The 16815-nt window shown below is 43.0% G+C and overlaps 2 protein-coding genes across 2 annotated transcripts in view; one reads left to right on the top strand and one right to left on the bottom strand.

Annotated features, from left to right (window-relative positions):
• Positions 1-3774: 3774 nt before the first annotated feature.
• LOC135489685 (uncharacterized) lies at positions 3775-9127 on the top strand. The gene is made up of 4 exons (XM_064775167.1): positions 3775-4024; positions 5763-6031; positions 6663-6812; positions 7430-9127. Exons 3-4 carry the CDS (start codon positions 6663-6665, stop codon positions 8312-8314), a joined length of 1035 nt encoding a protein of 344 aa, XP_064631237.1. The 5' UTR covers positions 3775-4024; positions 5763-6031; the 3' UTR covers positions 8315-9127.
• A 2663-nt stretch (positions 9128-11790) lies between these two features.
• Positions 11791-16815, bottom strand: part of LOC135488911 (poly [ADP-ribose] polymerase tankyrase-1-like) — a 30706-nt gene continuing 25681 nt past the window's right edge. Inside the window, exons 22-24 of the mRNA XM_064773841.1 lie at positions 16359-16467; positions 15680-15836; positions 11791-15068 (exon numbers count right to left, since the gene is read on the bottom strand). Of these exons, the coding sequence (XP_064629911.1) occupies positions 14994-15068; positions 15680-15836; positions 16359-16467 (341 nt within the window). The 3' untranslated portion in view covers positions 11791-14993. The remainder of the gene's footprint in view (positions 15069-15679; positions 15837-16358; positions 16468-16815) is intronic.

The following is a 16815-nucleotide window of genomic DNA, read 5'->3' as shown; positions in this document are numbered from 1 at the left end:
AGGTCTAATAACGATCTTGCTGGGCAAAGTCACAACCAGTCCGGTGTACTGCATCCAAGATGTACACCAAAATGTTCATGATATCTAGTAACTGTTAACACCAATAGATGGGACCAGGGATCTTGACACGGTATTCAGACACAGTCTGGTTGTTTTTATCTTGATTTAAATCGAACTCCATACTCCTGTAACCAGTTGAAGTTGTGAGAGACAGGGGACAATTCTTCTTACTCCACCAGCTGCTAGTTGTGACAGAAAGGGAAGAATACCACTAGCTGTGAAAGACCGGACTTGATACTCTTTAATTCAACAGCCATGGGTTGTGAGAGACGGGACTATATACCTCCTGCTACATTACCAGTCATAGTAGGTTGGCTTGCCTCTGATTCACGACCCAAAAGGTGTGAAAGACTGGGGACTATTTCTCCTATTACACCTATTGCGAGCTTTGAAAGACGGGGAAGTACAGCCTACTACATGAGCCACTGGTTGTGAAAAACCGAGGACTAATACCTCATGTTACACCAGCCACAGGTTGTAAGAGAGAGGGACCATGTTTGATAGAGAGGGGACTATATCTTCTGCTACACCTGCCACCATTTCAGAGACCGGAAACTACCTCATGCTTCGCCAGCTACAGGTTGTGAGAGACAGGAGACCAAGTTGTGATTGAAACTTGGGGACTATTCCTCCTGCTACACCAGCCGCTAGCTGAGATACGGGATTGTATAGTATCACCGGCTGTGAAAGAGCGGGGTCCTTCTTCACCACCCACAGGTTGAGAAGACGGGCGACTCTCTACCTCTTGCTGTACTGGTTGCAAGTCGTAAAAGGCAGGGGACTATTCCACCTATTTCACCAGGCACAGGGGACTGTTGTGAAAACCACAGGGCTTATGCCCCCTGCTTCACCAGCTGCAGATTGTATGAGGCAAGGGACTAACCTCCGGCTGCACCAGCCACAAGTTCAAGAGACAGGGTACCCTAACTCTTGCTACACTACGTCAGAGACTACTTCTGAAAGACCGGAGAGTACGTATTTCTTGCCTCCTACTACACCAACCACAAGATCGGAATGAGAAGGGAGAGGTCCTACTGCAACACCCACATTTTATGTATCACCAGTCACATGTTGTGAGCGACGGGATCATACCCGCTTCCTGCTTCATCAGGTGTAGGTTGTGAGAGACAGGAGACCAGGTACTGAAAGACGGGGGACAAGTCCTCCAGCCATTCTAGCCAATGTTTGTGAAAGACAGATGACTTTTCGCCCTGCTCCACCAGCCTCGATCCCATCCCAGCCTGTAGCTGGCGAAGCATGATGTCGGGTCTCCAGTACGTCAAAATCTCACCCTTTTCTCAAAACACAGTCCATGTCTCTCAAGCCTGCGGCTCGTAGATCACCAGCTCGCCAGTTGCCAGTTGTGCTCGCCAGTTGTGTCTCTACCGTGCAGTCACACCCTGTCTTTCCTTGTGACTGGTGTAGCAGGAGAAGTAGTCCCCAGTCTTTCACAACTTATGGTCGGTGAATCAGCAGGAGGTTCATGTATTAACCAAGGTATTAACCTCCGTCTTCACAACATGTTGTAGGGGAGTCCCCTGTCTGCATCAACTATCGGCTGGTGCTGCAAGGGGAATAGTCCCTGTACTTCATTCACAGCATGGTCTCATGCCTTTCACAGCCTAGCTGGCGAATCATGATGCATCGTCTCATGTCCGTCAAAAACGGTGGCCTGTGTAGCAGAGAAAATGTCGCTTGTCTTTCTAAACATGGCTCAGGGGTCTCACAACCTGTGGCTGGTGAAACAGGAGATAGTAGTGTCAGTTCCCTGTATCTCCCAACAGACGGCTTGTGTAACAGAAAAGATAGTCCCGCGTCTTTTGGAGGTTGATACGTTGGACTGGTCTCTTGTAAGACGGGACAGCCCGATTGTGAAATTGGCGGTTGGGACAGATCAAGAGGATTTCTTGCCAAATCTGACAGCACGATAGAGACATTAGCTCGGGCATTGGTTGGAAAATATCATCAATGGCTCTCGCCGATTGTTTCGCGACCGTGCTGTCACATCTTCCATGAGTCCCCCGTCTTTCCAAACCTATCAATGGTACGTAGCATGAGGAATAGTCCCCAGTCTTTCACACATTTGGACTGGTGAATTAGGATGTACAAACAAATGTCTTTCACAACCTGAGGGGCCCTCTTGGCAGACAGAGGCTCTGTGATCTGCTCGATTGTGACTTGTGGCAGGGACAGGTCACCAGGGATCCATTCTAGTTACGACAGGTCAGCAGGATCTCTTACCATATGCGACAGGTCATCAGAGCCTCTTGGCAGATGTGACCGCTCGGTTATAACAATGGCGACTGAGGCAGGTCATCAGGATGTCTCACCAGACGGGACAACGCATTGGTCATGGCCACTTTGCAGACGAAAGAGCACTTGCTGGATGTGGAAGTTGATTGTGATATTGGCAGATCTGACGGCATGGTTGTGACATTGGCTGGGACAGGTCATCAGATTACATTGGCATGACATTTTAGAGTAAATGGCAGTAATAAGTGAAAATCTACCAGCCTCAGGATGTGTATTGTCTGCCACATGAATTTCTTCACGTTGGACAATGTCACAACCTGCAAACAGCCATCGATTGTGATAATAATAATTGTGACCCGTCACAGCAAAACCAGGCGCATGTCGCACAGAAGATGAGCCTAAATGACACCAGGAGATAATGGAAGAAATTGATGTGCTCATATTTCACAAAAGGCAGGCAATAGAGAAATGAACAAACAGTCCGTCTCAACCAGCCAAGCTAAGAGCGAAACGCGCCTGGTTTTGCTGTGACGAGTCATAATTGTTCATAAATCTATGGCAATGAGGGCCTATCCAGGTCACACAATAGAATATGGTAGAATGGACAATTGCAATTTGTTATTTGATCTCTTGTCGGTCCAGTTGCTGGCTCAGTCATACTGCTCCAAAATATGCTTGGTTTGGTTAGGGAGTACATGTATTTATTACAATTGGATAAGGGCAAGCAATCAAATATACTGATAATGGACGTTGGGTTCTTCTTTCTTTTACCGATATTGATTAGATTGTGACCTTCTGTGATGTAATCATTCACACACCGTTCAGACTAGATCGCATTGCAGTTGTAATACTTGGGGCCCGTACATTGCATTTTGGGCAGGCACTTTACACTATGACACCAAGAGCTGTTCCAGCTATATAATCTGCTCATATACCATCTCTGTCAGTTTCTGCAGATCTCGAGACAACTTAAGTGAGGACAGTCGCCTCCAGGTGGCGCACTATACCTGTCTTCAATAGGAGTGAGGACAATCACTTGAGGGATTAAAAGGTCCCTTATGTCGAGAGCGCTGTCTTGGGACATTCACATGCGATTTATGTACAGTTGAACGTCCCTGAGTGGATACCCCTCTATTAAGGACACCCTCCCTATAAGGACACCTGATTTGGTACAAAATTGGTAATTTCCATTGAAATTGACCTTTATATCAAAACACCTCTCAATTAAGGACAGCATTTGTTAGTCCCAATGGTGTCCTTAATAGAGAGGTTCTACTGTAGTTTTCTTATCAATAAAATCTTGAAATGGTCCCTTAAGTTTAAATTAGGCCAATATTAAGTCTTCGAATCATTATCTAATCTTCTAAACTTTTGTGACAATCTCGATAATTTCGTATCAAAACATAAAACTTCATAACATTTTCTTGAATTATAGTTTGAACAAAATGGAAGTGTCGACACGGGTCTTGCTGCTGGCCTGCTTTATTCTATCCTCTGCACGAGCCCAGATAGAAGTCCTCAATGGGTGTCCATCCTACGGCTGCAATCCGCGGGGATCATTTTCACTCCCGAATCCAATTCCGATAGGACCCGATGTGAACACAAAATGGATTGCCAAACTTGGTTATCCATTGCCCGAGTTGACTACGTATGGCTGTGTGGCGAACCAGGGACAGAGTATTGTGGTTCCTGTGAACACTCCATCAGTTGTGTAAGTTACTAGTTTAGATGGCCTCCCTCCTCCTTTAAGTATACAGTGGAACCTCCCTTAGCGGACACCTCTCTATTAAGGACAACCTCTCTGTAAAGGACACCAATTTTGGTCCCAAACTGGTGGTTTCCATTCAATTTGACCTATTAAGGACACTAGTTTTGGTCCCTAATTGGTCGTTTCCATTCAATTTGACCTCTCTAATCAGGGCACCTCCCTATTAAGAACAGCACTTGTCAGTCCTGAGGGTGTCCTTAATAGAGAGGTTCTACTGTAATTATTCACCTGGAATTACACCACTTACACCAGTGTGCGTCTTTACCGTCCTTGCATTGTGATTTATTTCAACAAGATGAACGCTATGTTCCTTAAAGGGGTACACCATTCGTAATGACTTGTGGTCCAGTTAAATAGAAATCCCACTGATACATAATGCCGTAGTGCAGTTATTATGAATACAAATTTGTTTAAACTTGGTATTCATAGTATTTGTATATTAGTCTACACAACGGCAATGTTGAAATTTATATTTGGTATGTATTTAAGCAATTGAGAATTTTCAAATTCAATTACAAATTCAAATTGTTTAACGAACTGCGTAAGCCTTTAACTGGGTGCAGGCTCAGACCCCTGCCCTGGACCTAGTGTCAAAACCAAGACAGAAGAACTCTCTATTGATGACTCTCTCGGGACTGACAATCGCTGTCCTTAATAGAGAGGTGTCCTGATTACAGATGTGAAATTGCATGAAAACGACCAATTTGGGACCAAAGCAGTTTCCATAACAGAGCAGGTGTCGTGCTAAATAGACATGTCTGCTGAGAGAGGTCCCACAGTACTAATACTGTTGGACCAACTGATGGCCACTGTCACAACCTGTCCTCATGATAGAGTACCCTGTCACAACCTGTCCTCATGATAGAATACCCTGTCACAATCTGTCCTCATGATAGAGTACCCTGTCACAACCTGTCCTCGTGATAGAGTACCCTGTCACAACCTGTCCTCATGATAGAGTACCCTGTCACAACCTGTCTTCATGGTAGAATACCCTGTCATAACCTGTCCTCGTGACAGAGTACCCTGTCACAACCTGTCTTCATGGTAGAATACCCTGTCATAACCTGTCCTCGTGACAGAGTACCCTGTCACAACCTGTCTTCATGGTAGAATACCCTGTCATAACCTGTCCTCGTGACAGAGTACCCTGTCACAACCTGTCTTCATGGTAGAATACCCTGTCATAACCTATCCTCGTGACAGAGTACCCTGTCACAACCTGTCTTCATGGTAGAATACCCTGTCATAACCTGTCCTCGTGACAGAGTACCCTGTCACAACCTGACAAAGAATGGAGTACAGGGCGTCACAATAACCTGAATTCATTGTTTAGAGTGCTGATGATCATGTTTGTCTCTGGAAGCATTTTCATCGTGTTGATATTTTGGTATAAATCAGTCTCCACGAGATGACAAATGATAAGTTGTTGCAAGGTGATCTGAGGTGTCCATTATGATAGTTCCCATTTACCAATTACCTTAGCTTTGACAATTGTCGCTATTTGTGAAACATACACTCCGGATGCAGTTGGCCTCGTCCTTCCCCACAATAAAGAAAGGATGAAAACATGACGAAATAGAGTGCCACAGGGGTCTAAAAAACAGTAAATGGTGGTTTTGATAAATGACTAGACTGGTCATAGGGCATTTCATAACCATCTGTATTCTTATCGGTTCAGAGGCTATGCGAGCTATGATGCGACGACTGGCCACCGGACCTGGGCAGACGGTATCTTCCATTATCCAACATTACCCATGATGGACACCCAAGGTGACATCATCGGATGTGATGGCAACATCCTCGCCCTCGTCAAGGAAAATGGCGACGTTGTCGACCCAGTCATTAGATTCCGGCAGTCGCTTAAACCAACCTATAGTATTATGATGACGGATAACAATGTCATGTTGATGGTGTCAGGCAACGGGATGCTTCTGACATATCTTTCGGGTAAGTATAAACACGTCTAAAACTATCATTACATATTTCATGATTCACATCAGTACACAGAGGCGCACGTGAAGGACTTTTAGAGTTGATGGCATTTCAAAAGAAAATTGCACCGAACTGTCTTTTAGTGCTAGTAGTCTTTTTCATCATCATGATATTGAGAAGAAAACCTGCTTGCAGATATGGAAATATTACGCTCATAAAACAGTGGCAACGACCACCATGTTCAACGCAAGTCTTCCCTCACACATCTTCCAATTGCTTTATCGAGTATACGGAGATATTCTCAAACAGAGAATGTTAATTTCAGACACTCCTCAGATAGTACGTTATTGCACTTGCTGGACTTTACCTGCCGATAATGTCCATGGAAGAAATATTTTTTTCCGCAAATTTCAAATACAGTGGAACTTCCCTTAGTGGACACCTCTCTATCAAGGACAACCCCTCCATTAAGGACACTAGTTTTAGTCCCAAGTTGGTTGTTTCCATTCAATTTGACCTTTCTGATCAGGGCACCTCTCTATTAAGGAAAGCACTTGTCAGTCCTGAGGTTGTCCTTATTAGAGAGGTTCTACTGTACGACACAGCAACGTTTAAAATGCAATAAATGCACTGAGACCTTTTTCAGATGGTGTGGTCCATGCCTCCATGTTTACTGAATACAACTATTAATGGAGTCAATGGCACTTACAATCCTATTGCTCAGCCAGTTCTCAGCGGACACAGGGCGTATGTGTTGACTGAGTTCGTGCCCCAGGATGCATCAGACAAGGTTAAGGTAAGAATCCATGTTTGGGCAGATCAGAGTTGTGATGGTTCGAGGACCGGGCAAGCAAAAAGAAGAATTTGTGCATTGGTGTACATGAAACAACATGTCAACATGATGTTATGATCTAACATGCTTTCTAACAACCGGGCCCAAGAGGTCTTAAGCTGTCTGCAGACTGTAGTGGTTGGGAGAACAAGGTATGTAACTACGGGATGCAAACTCTAGTGGTTGGACCACCTGGCATGTAACTAAAAGGTTTTAGTCCCTCTGCAGACAGTACTAATCTGTGTCCTTGAACCAGACACTTACTCTTTGTCCTCAAAAGATATAAATTGTCAAACCCAATTGACCAAGTACATATTCTTGTGGTACCAAGCAATTGTCTCAAGTCTGACTTCTCAAAGATTTTGGAATATATGAATATCCTCATTATCAAAACTACAGTAAAACCTCTCTATTAAGGACATCCTCGGGACTGACCAGTGCTGTCCTTAATAGAGAGGTGTTCTGATTAGAGAGGTTAAATTGAATGGAAACAATTTGGGACTAAATCTAGTGTCCTTAATAGAGAGGTTGTCCATAATAGAGAGGTGTTCGCTAAGAGAGGTTCCACTGTATATTTTTAGGTCCAAGACGTTGGTCCTCGTCTCTATTCCGTGGATATTTTACGAATCGCCGCGCCTAGGATGAACATCACATGGTTCATCGACCTCACTCCTATCCCTGCAGCACGGAGGAAAAACCCGGAAAAACGTCGGGAGGATCACAAATGGTCCGATACGGAGTTCAACATGGCGACAGACAAGAACGAAAGAAAGGAAGCCCGGGACGCTAAAGAAGAAGACATTCCATTGACAAGTACACCGAGAGTAATAGCCGCAGCGTACAGCCATGTTTTTGTTATGAAGCAAGATTGGAGAAACCTGACTTGGTATAACTTTTACGACATCATAGACAATGGATGGAACGCATCGTACGAAGCTTCGTTTTCTACGCAGTACGCTGACGATATTTCGTCAGATTATCTCGCCACGCACGAACATGGGTTTTATATCTGGTTATATTCGAGAAAGTATGGTGCAATCACGCGATTCAACTATATAACAAAAGAACTAAGCGCGACAGTATTTTTCGGCGAGAACATTTTTCCCAAATGCGAATTGATTTTCACATCGAATCTGATGGTTCAGACCCCAGTCAACGCCACGGACACTTACAAGATAATCGTTGGAATGAAATCAGTTGGAGCAATATGTAAACTAAAATTGGCAACAATTGATACGCCATCGTCATTAGGTTCAGGGGAACATTTCCTGATCGTCCTAGAACTAATAAAGCAAGCACCGGCTAACGATGTCTATCAACCAATCAGCATCATCAGCACTGGCGATTTCGCAATCCGCGGTCAAATAGTGACGTATCTTTCCGATGGCAACAATAGTAGTTCGAAACCAACACTCGCTGCAGTGGCTGACAATCTTGAGGAAGCCATCTTGTTGAACTTTCAATAAATGCAGACGCCAGAACTGCATAATGAACAAAGACTAACGTGAAGAGCAGACGCCTTCACCTGCAAGATTCTTCTAACCACATGGGACCGATTTAGCAAAGACACCTAGACCTGCAGGTACAAGATTCTTCTACCACATGGAGCTTATTTAGCAAAGACATCTAGACCTGCAGATACAAGATCCTTCTACCACATGGAGCTTATTTAGCAAAGACACCTAGACCTGCAGTTACAAGATTCTTCTACCACATGGAGCTTATTTAGCAAAGACACCTAGACCTGCAGGTACAAGATTCTTCTATCACATGGAGCCTATTTAGCAAAGACACCTAGACCTGCAGATACAAGATTCTTCTATCACATGGAGCCTATTTAGCAAAGACACCTAGACCTGCAGGTACAAGATTCTTCTATCACATGGAGCCTATTTAGCAAAGACACCTAGACCTGCAGATACAAGATTCTTCTATCACATGGAGCCTATTTAGCAAAGACACCTAGACCTGCAGGTACAAGATTCTTCTATCACATGGAGCCTATTTAGTAAAGACACCTAGACCTGCAGATACAAGATTCTTCTACCACATGGAGCCTATTTAGCAAAGACACCTAGACCTGCAGATACAAGATTCTTCTATCACATGGAGCCTATTTAGCAAAGACACCTAGACCTGCAGATACAAGATTCTTCTATCACATGGAGCCTATTTAGCAAAGACACCTAGACCTGCAGGTACAAGATTCTTCTATCACATGGAGCTTATTTAGCAAAGACACCTAGACCTGCAGATACAAGATTCTTCTATCACATGGAGCCTATTTAGCAAAGACACCTAGACCTGCAGATACAAGATTATTCTACCACATGGAGCTTATTTAGCAAAGACACCTAGACCTGCAGATACAAGATTCTTCTCCCACATGGAGCCCATTTAGCAAAGACACCTAGACCTGCAGATACAAGATTCTTCTATCACATGGAGCCTATTTAGCAAAGACACCTAGACCTGCAGATACAAGATTCTTCTATCACATGGAGCCTATTTAGCAAAGACATCTAGACCTGCAGATACAAGATTCTTCTACCACATGGAGCTTATTTAGCAAAGACACCTAGACCTGCAGATACAAGATCCTTCTACCACATGGCGCCCATTTAGTAAAGACACATAGACCTGCAGATACAAGATTCTTCTACCACATGGAGCCCATTTAGCAAAGACACCTAGACCTGCAGATACAATATTCTTCTCCCACATGGAGCCCATTTAGCAAAGACACCTAGACCTGCAGATACAAGATTCTTCTACCACATGGAGCCCATTTAGCAAAGACACCTAGACCTGCAGATACAAGATCCTTCTATCACATGGAGCCTATTTAGCAAAGACACCTAGACCTGCAGATACAAGATTCTTCTATCAAATGGAGCCCATTTAGCAAAGACACCTAGACCTGCAGATACAAGATTCTTCTATCACATGGAGCCTATTTAGCAAAGACACCTAGACCTGCAGATACAAGATCCTTCTACCACATGGAGCCTATTTAGCAAAGACACCTAGACCTGCAGATACAAGATCCTTCTATCACATGGAGCCTATTTAGCAAAGACACCTAGACCTGCAGATACAATATTCTTCTCCCACATGGAGCCCATTTAGCAAAGACACCTAGACCTGCAGATTCAAGATCCTTCTACCACATGGAGCCCATTTAGCAAAGACACCTAGACCTGCAGATACAAGATCCTTCTATCACATGGAGCCTATTTAGCAAAGACACCTAGACCTGCAGATACAAGATCCTTCTACCACATGGAGCCTATTTAGCAAAGACACCTAGACCTGCAGATACAAGATTCTTCTATCACATGGAGCCTATTTAGCAAAGACACCTAGACCTGCAGATACAAGATTCTTCTATCACATGGAGCCTATTTAGCAAAGACACCTAGACCTGCAGATAAGATTCTTCTATCACATGGAGCCTATTTAGCAAAGACACCTAGACCTGCAGATACAAGATCCTTCTACCACATGGAGCCTATTTAGCAAAGACACCTAGACCTGCAGACGCAAGATGCTTGCAACGACACTGAACCCAATCAGTATTAAGGAACCTGCATAATGCTTGTACCTAAATTGTACCCAATAGCAAAGACACCTAAAGCCTGTAACCAGACTGAACCCAACAAGCCAAGACGACTCCTGCAACCAAACTGAACACAATAAGTAATGACTTTAATACTAATTGTGTTCAATTCGATTGCAAGCATCAATACTTAGCAACTTGCTAAAAACAGTCTTTGGTACTAAATGAAAGCATCCCTTCTTTGACATTCAAAATTCATCTTTACATCAGCCAACCATGTTTTAGAATACTCATGATCTAAATAATAATAATAATAATAATGTCACAGATTTGTATAGCGTTCCTCGGTAATGAAACTGTTAAAGCGCTGTGGGATATCACAGTATTTCCCCAGCCTCCACAGAAATCAATCGGGGGTTTCAAGGAGCAACCAGAAGGCACTCACTTGAACTTGACTAGTAGGGGAACCAAGCAGTGAAAGCACACCATCAGGCATACAGATAGGGAACAGATCTGGGAACCTCAACAGACAAACCGGTTAGGGTAAATGTTCGACACCATGGAAGTACCAACTCAATTACAGTGGAAACTCCCTTAGTGGACACTTCTCTATTAAGGACCACCTCTCCATTAAGGACACTAGTTTTGTCCCCAAAGTGGTTGTTTCCATTCAATTTGACCTCTCTAATCAGGACACCTCTCTATTAAGGACAGCACTTGTCCGTCCCAAGGGTATCCTTAATAGAGAGGTTCTACTGTACATGTAAATGTATACAGCAAAAGATCAAACAGTTTAATTATTCCGAGTAATCTCTGGTGGGGCGTCGAGTGTCGCAACACTGATGATACACATCAGACTTATCCGCGGTAAATAGGACTTATCAGCGGTAAATATTAGTCCTAAAGTCTCCTCCTCTCACCGCCGACATCGAGGGTCAGGAAATCCGTCGGACGCACAATCATAAACGGGTGGCCAATCAAATTGCACGACACAAAGTATTTAATTGAATGATGGTCTGAACTGATAGTGCCAACCTCCGGATCAGGTTACCCTTCTTCAATACAACATGCACTGTGTATTTGGGTCAGGTCAGCATCCCTGAGGCCCTAACCGTTATTCATTGAACACCTGGTCTTCAATTATGATGGCTTTCAGTGCATGTCTCGTGCGACAACCACGAGTGAGTGTAATGTTAGTGTTGTCGCGACATGGACGCATGGGAAAGGAAGGGAATGCAGGGAGACTACCGCTAAAGTAACCGCCCTTCTGATGGCCGATCAGGGGGAGTTATCGGCAGTGAAGGATGGATATACGCACAACGACGGTGGATCGGCATGACGATATAATAAAATGCAGTGGAATGAAACAAGGAGCGCCCATGATTTACATCACTGAAATGGTTTATTCATATGTTAACCATCCATTTCTAATATCTAGGTTAAGAGATACATTTATTTACAACAATTGTTATAGCAGCACTGGTACAAAGATTTGCAGACTGTCTAACCCTTCGGAGCCAAAATACCAAATTTGAAATTTCGTCCGCTGTATTACATCAGAATGACCTACCCAGAAATCCAGCATTTCATTAAAAATCATTAGGCTCTAAAAAGAATTGCCAAAAGTGTACAGAAACAATATACAAGGGTGTCCCACAATTTCACTATGCCCCTCACCAATTTTCTTTTATTCCAACCCTGAATTGTGAAAATTACATCAAGATTGTGGTTGCCAATTCAATTTCATGAATTTCTACAAATCCCATTGGTCTGGTAAACGCTATTGACCGTCTGCACATCATGGGTATGCTCCAGCTAGTGTATTTTAAAGCCATGCAAAACCACTAATTAGGACACAGAGAAGCCGATATACATGTATGCTGGAGCCAAAATAAGCACCACTGGCACTTCACAGTCACAAGTGATCAGTCATACAAGAAGCTGATCATAAGCCCAGCAATTAATCCATCCTGGAGAATCAATTCCCCACACTGCCGAGCATCTCATCAGGCCTTCCCGTTTGCCGAGCTTGCCTGTCCTGGGAAAGGTCAATTTATTTTTTAATCAAGTTAGAAAAAATGTGTTGTTTGGTCTTTCAATGAAATATTGTTGTGTTTATCTGGTAATAAGGTTCTTAAAGCATGATTTGCATCAAATATAGAGAAAAATGCACTGCTGGTTTGTCCTATGGAAAGCGAACGAACTGTGAATTATGCATGGATTGATTTTGTGCATGCACCACAGAGTAACCCGGTTTATTTACCTCGAAATTTAGTGCATATGATGACATATTGTCCATGTCACCAGATGGAAACAGTTTTTTTTTCTTCAATTACCAAGGAGTGCACATTTTGGATGTTTTTCTTGTGAGGCAGCCATTCTCCCAGGCCTCAAGAAGCACTATGCAGGGCAGTCTGCTCGGAAAGTTGGAAGGCTCATAAGATGCTCGGCAATCTGGGGAACTCATTCTCCAGGGTGTAATGGATGGCTATAAAGGCAGTATCTTAAAAATATCTAACACTAGCAAAATCTCTTGGTCTGGCAGCCTGCACATACTGAGTGTACCTAATAATAACGACCAACCAGACACAGACTCTGACAGACTCTTTGGACATGGGTCATCTCAGAAAGCCTCATGGCGGCAGCAGACAGATCAATTATTTGGGAACACAGTGATGTCAGCATACCAGTACTTCCGGATTCAAATCGCTAGATGATGGCTTTGTCTGCTTACAGGGTTATGTATACAAACAAAATTTACAATAAATAAAATTATTACATCGTATTTTTCCCAAGTGCATTTTATGCACTGTGCAAACAAAATAAGCCATTGATCATGTTAAAACCAATTCAAATAATTTTTTCCCCATTTACCCAAATGTACACTGCTTGTACATGTACTGCACACCTGGCCATTTCAAGCCAGTAAAATACCATGTGGCAATTGCTGGGATTTACTGCACTACTCCACCACACTTCCCATGACCCAAGGGATTTACTGTACTGCTCCACTGAGCCACTGCACTTCCCATGACCAAAGGGATTTACTGTACTACTCCACTGAGCCACTGCACTTCCCATGACCCAAGGGATTTACTGTACTACTCCACTGAGCCACCGCACTTCCCATGACCCAAAGGATTTACTGTACTACTCCACTGAGCCACTGCGCTTCCCATGACCCAAGGGATTTACTGTACTACTCCACTGAGCCACTGCACTTCCCATGACCCAAAGGATTTACTGTACTACTCCACTGAGCCACTGCACTTCCCATGACCCAAGGGATTTACTGTACTACTCCAATGAGCCACTGCACTTCCCATGACCAAAAGGAATTTACTGTACTACTCCACTGAGCCACTGCACTTCCCATGACCCAAGGGATTTACTGTACTACTCCACTGAGCCACTGCACTTCCCATGACCCAACGGATTTACTGTACTACTGAACACAATTACAATGTCCTCCAAAGTAAACAAAACATCTCCCCAACACAGTTCACACCAACACACGCAAATAAAATGACCCACGATTTATACAAAAAGATCCAAAAATTGATTCTTTCTTCAAGAATTCCAAAGAACTCCAAAATTCCAATGGTCCCACAAAATTCTCACTAGTAACAAAATGATGTAACATCATTGTTTTACATCATCTGTAGTCTTTTTTCTTGTACAGAACATGCCTGTACTTGTCCCGAGACAGAACAAAAGTTCACAGCACCCCCTTTTTCGATTCCTCATTTCTGTATTCTTACGCCACAAAAAATAACGCCATGTCCTAGTGCAGGTTTACATCGGTTATGTCAGACCAGCTTTGATCATCGTGAGACTCCGCCACGGCCGCAAAATTCCTCTACACATTATTTTTACAAATGGAATTTCTTTCTCGGTGGATTTGATCCCTTTCTTCAAGAGACATAGTCATGAAATTTTCACAGATGAATAAGTATTATGATTGGAGGCAGCAAAAAGTCCTATGTCTCTTCAATAGAGTAGCTTTGTAATACATTGCCTACATTCCTAAGGGGCTGTATCAAAATTAAAGTGAAGCCAATAGAAACGAAATATTTTAGTTTCTCCTCCAACCCCCTCCCCCTCAGAAACCAAGTAATTATGATTTTTGGCTTCACTTTCATATCCTTGTGCTGCACCTCCTTTGACTTTAGGCACTTTGGGACATACTTCAAGGCTGGATCCTAATCTGCTTGAGAACAAGTGGTTAAAACGTTCTGGTAGTAACAGGCTACCAAGGACAAGTAGGAGGCTACCGGGCATTTAGGAGCAGATTTGGGCATTTTGAGGGCCAGAAAAAGCTTTAGGAAAGGTCATAAATATGTACTCCTAAAGAAATTTGGGGGGGTTGAGGCTCTTTTTGGAAAAATAACGTAATAACCCCCTGACCCCCTCCCCAAATGAAAATTTTTCATTTCTTTTGGCTTCACTTTAATTTTGCTATAGCCCCTAAGTTGTAGTTCCCTGCTGGCGTTCTTGACGTAACCGATGGTCACCACCTGGTGAATGTGCGAACAAAGTCTCGTGTATCGTGTGATGTCTTCTCTCCGTGACGAATCGCAACTTAGTTACGTGCTCTTGGCTCCGTCCTGGCCCTCTTCCGGTTTTACGATTTGGTAGGTTATAAGGTACTCAGGATACGCCTGTAATCAGTAAAAAGACAAATATGAGAAACTGAAGATGAAAATTACAGTACAAGGGTCAATCCTTTACAACCAACAGAAATACTTGTAGACATCAACCCTTCAGGACCCAATACAATTTTGAATTGGGTGCAATTAGGTAAAAGATTCAAAATTTCAGGTCACAAGTGTAGGGTTGCCAATGACCCAAGGTAAAAAGTCGGAAATGTTTTTGATAAAAATCATATCCTTTGATTTAAGCACTCACTTGCATAAAAAGTCCTCTAATACTAAAAGCCAATTTTTTTGGTCCATTTTTTTAAACTTCAAAGATCTCCTGAGTTGAAATACAGAGATCTTTCCATTCCAGCTACATGTATCATATTTCGCATTTAGTGAGGAAAAATACTGAAATCTGCCTAAAATCGGACATTTGACATCTCTACAAGTAGGGTCAAGGTCAATACCAAATTCTACCCCTTGATGTCAAAACAAACTGGACATTTAGTCCACTGATGACAGCTATCAGGTCAAAATGAAATATTTGGAATAAATTTCTCCTTGTGACAAAATAACTTTTTAAAACTGTCATTCTAACGAAGCTGTTATTAAAATTTCTCTTCTCTCCTCACCTGTTCCCCTCTATAGATCACATATTCGGCAAACGTTAACCCTCCGACACTAGGCCGACCAATCACAGAGTGATGTCCCGGTGGAGAGTGGGCCATCTTCATAGCACTGAACTGTAAAAATGACTTGCCCAAAGTCACACGACACATCACTAGTTGTCTGTAAGAAAAACATAATGAACAAAAATTATAATATAATTATTTAAAACCAAGAAATCCTCAAAATTTTGAGAAAACCAATGAAGTCCCTGGTTTGAGGCACAGCTGTTATTATTCCAACACTGACTGAATATACAGTGGAACCTCCCTTAGCGGACACCTCTCTAATAAGGACAACCTCTCTATCAAGGACACAAGTTGTGATCCCAAAGTGGTTGTTTCCATTCAATTTGACCTCTCTAATCAGGACACCTCTCAAATGAGGACAGCACTTGTCAGTCCTGCGGGTGTCCTCAATAGAATAAACAGTGGAACCTCCCTTAGCGGACACCTCTCTAATAAGGACAACCTCTCTATTAAGGACACAAGTTATTGACCCAAAGTGGTTGTTTCAATTCAATTTGACCTCACTAATCAAAACACCTTTCAAATGAGGACAGCACTTGTCAATCCCGCGGGTGTCCTTAATAGAGAGGTTCCACTGTAGATGATTAAAAAAAATTCCAACAAAGTCTGTACATACCTGTGGCAAATGTAGCACGATCTATCTTTATGCACCGGGCATCCCGTACCACCTCCTATTCCATACACGTACTGGTTACTCTTACTTGAGTTCTCGGCGAAGTAGATTCCTACGGTAAGATAAAAATGAAATGGCCAGGGCCATTGTGCTCACCTCATGTGGAGGAAAGATGGATAAAGAGCATGGTCTTGTGTCATGTAGTGTTAGGTTTGATGTAGGTCCAAGCAATTACAATTTCCCCAAAATGGCCAATTTACAGTACATTCGACCTCTGTGACCTTGAAAAGTAGGTCAAATCAAAGAAGACCCGGGTGACACATTGAATGGATGTTAAAATTAGATGTACCTATGATATAAAATTGGTGCCAATCGGGCAAGTCATTACTAGAAATAATGGCATTTGAAGAATTTAGGATTTGGCCCCCTCCCTGGAGGCCAAACGGCAAATCAGATCGCA

The sequence above is a fragment of the Lineus longissimus genome, chromosome 6 (assembly GCF_910592395.1).
Source record: "Lineus longissimus chromosome 6, tnLinLong1.2, whole genome shotgun sequence".
Lineage (NCBI taxonomy): Eukaryota > Metazoa > Nemertea > Pilidiophora > Heteronemertea > Lineidae > Lineus > Lineus longissimus.
This window is presented reverse-complemented; position numbering and strand designations above follow the sequence as displayed.

What these genes read in the sequence shown, in the direction of transcription:
- LOC135489685 (XM_064775167.1), top strand. Translation starts at nt 6,663, where the DNA reads ATGGTGTGGTCCATGCCTCCATGTTTACTGAATACAACTATTAATGGA. An exon ending in ATGCATCAGACAAGGTTAAG is followed by an intron (nt 6,813 to 7,429) that starts GTAAGAATCCAT and finishes GTATATTTTTAG; the next exon opens with GTCCAAGACGTTGGTCCTCG.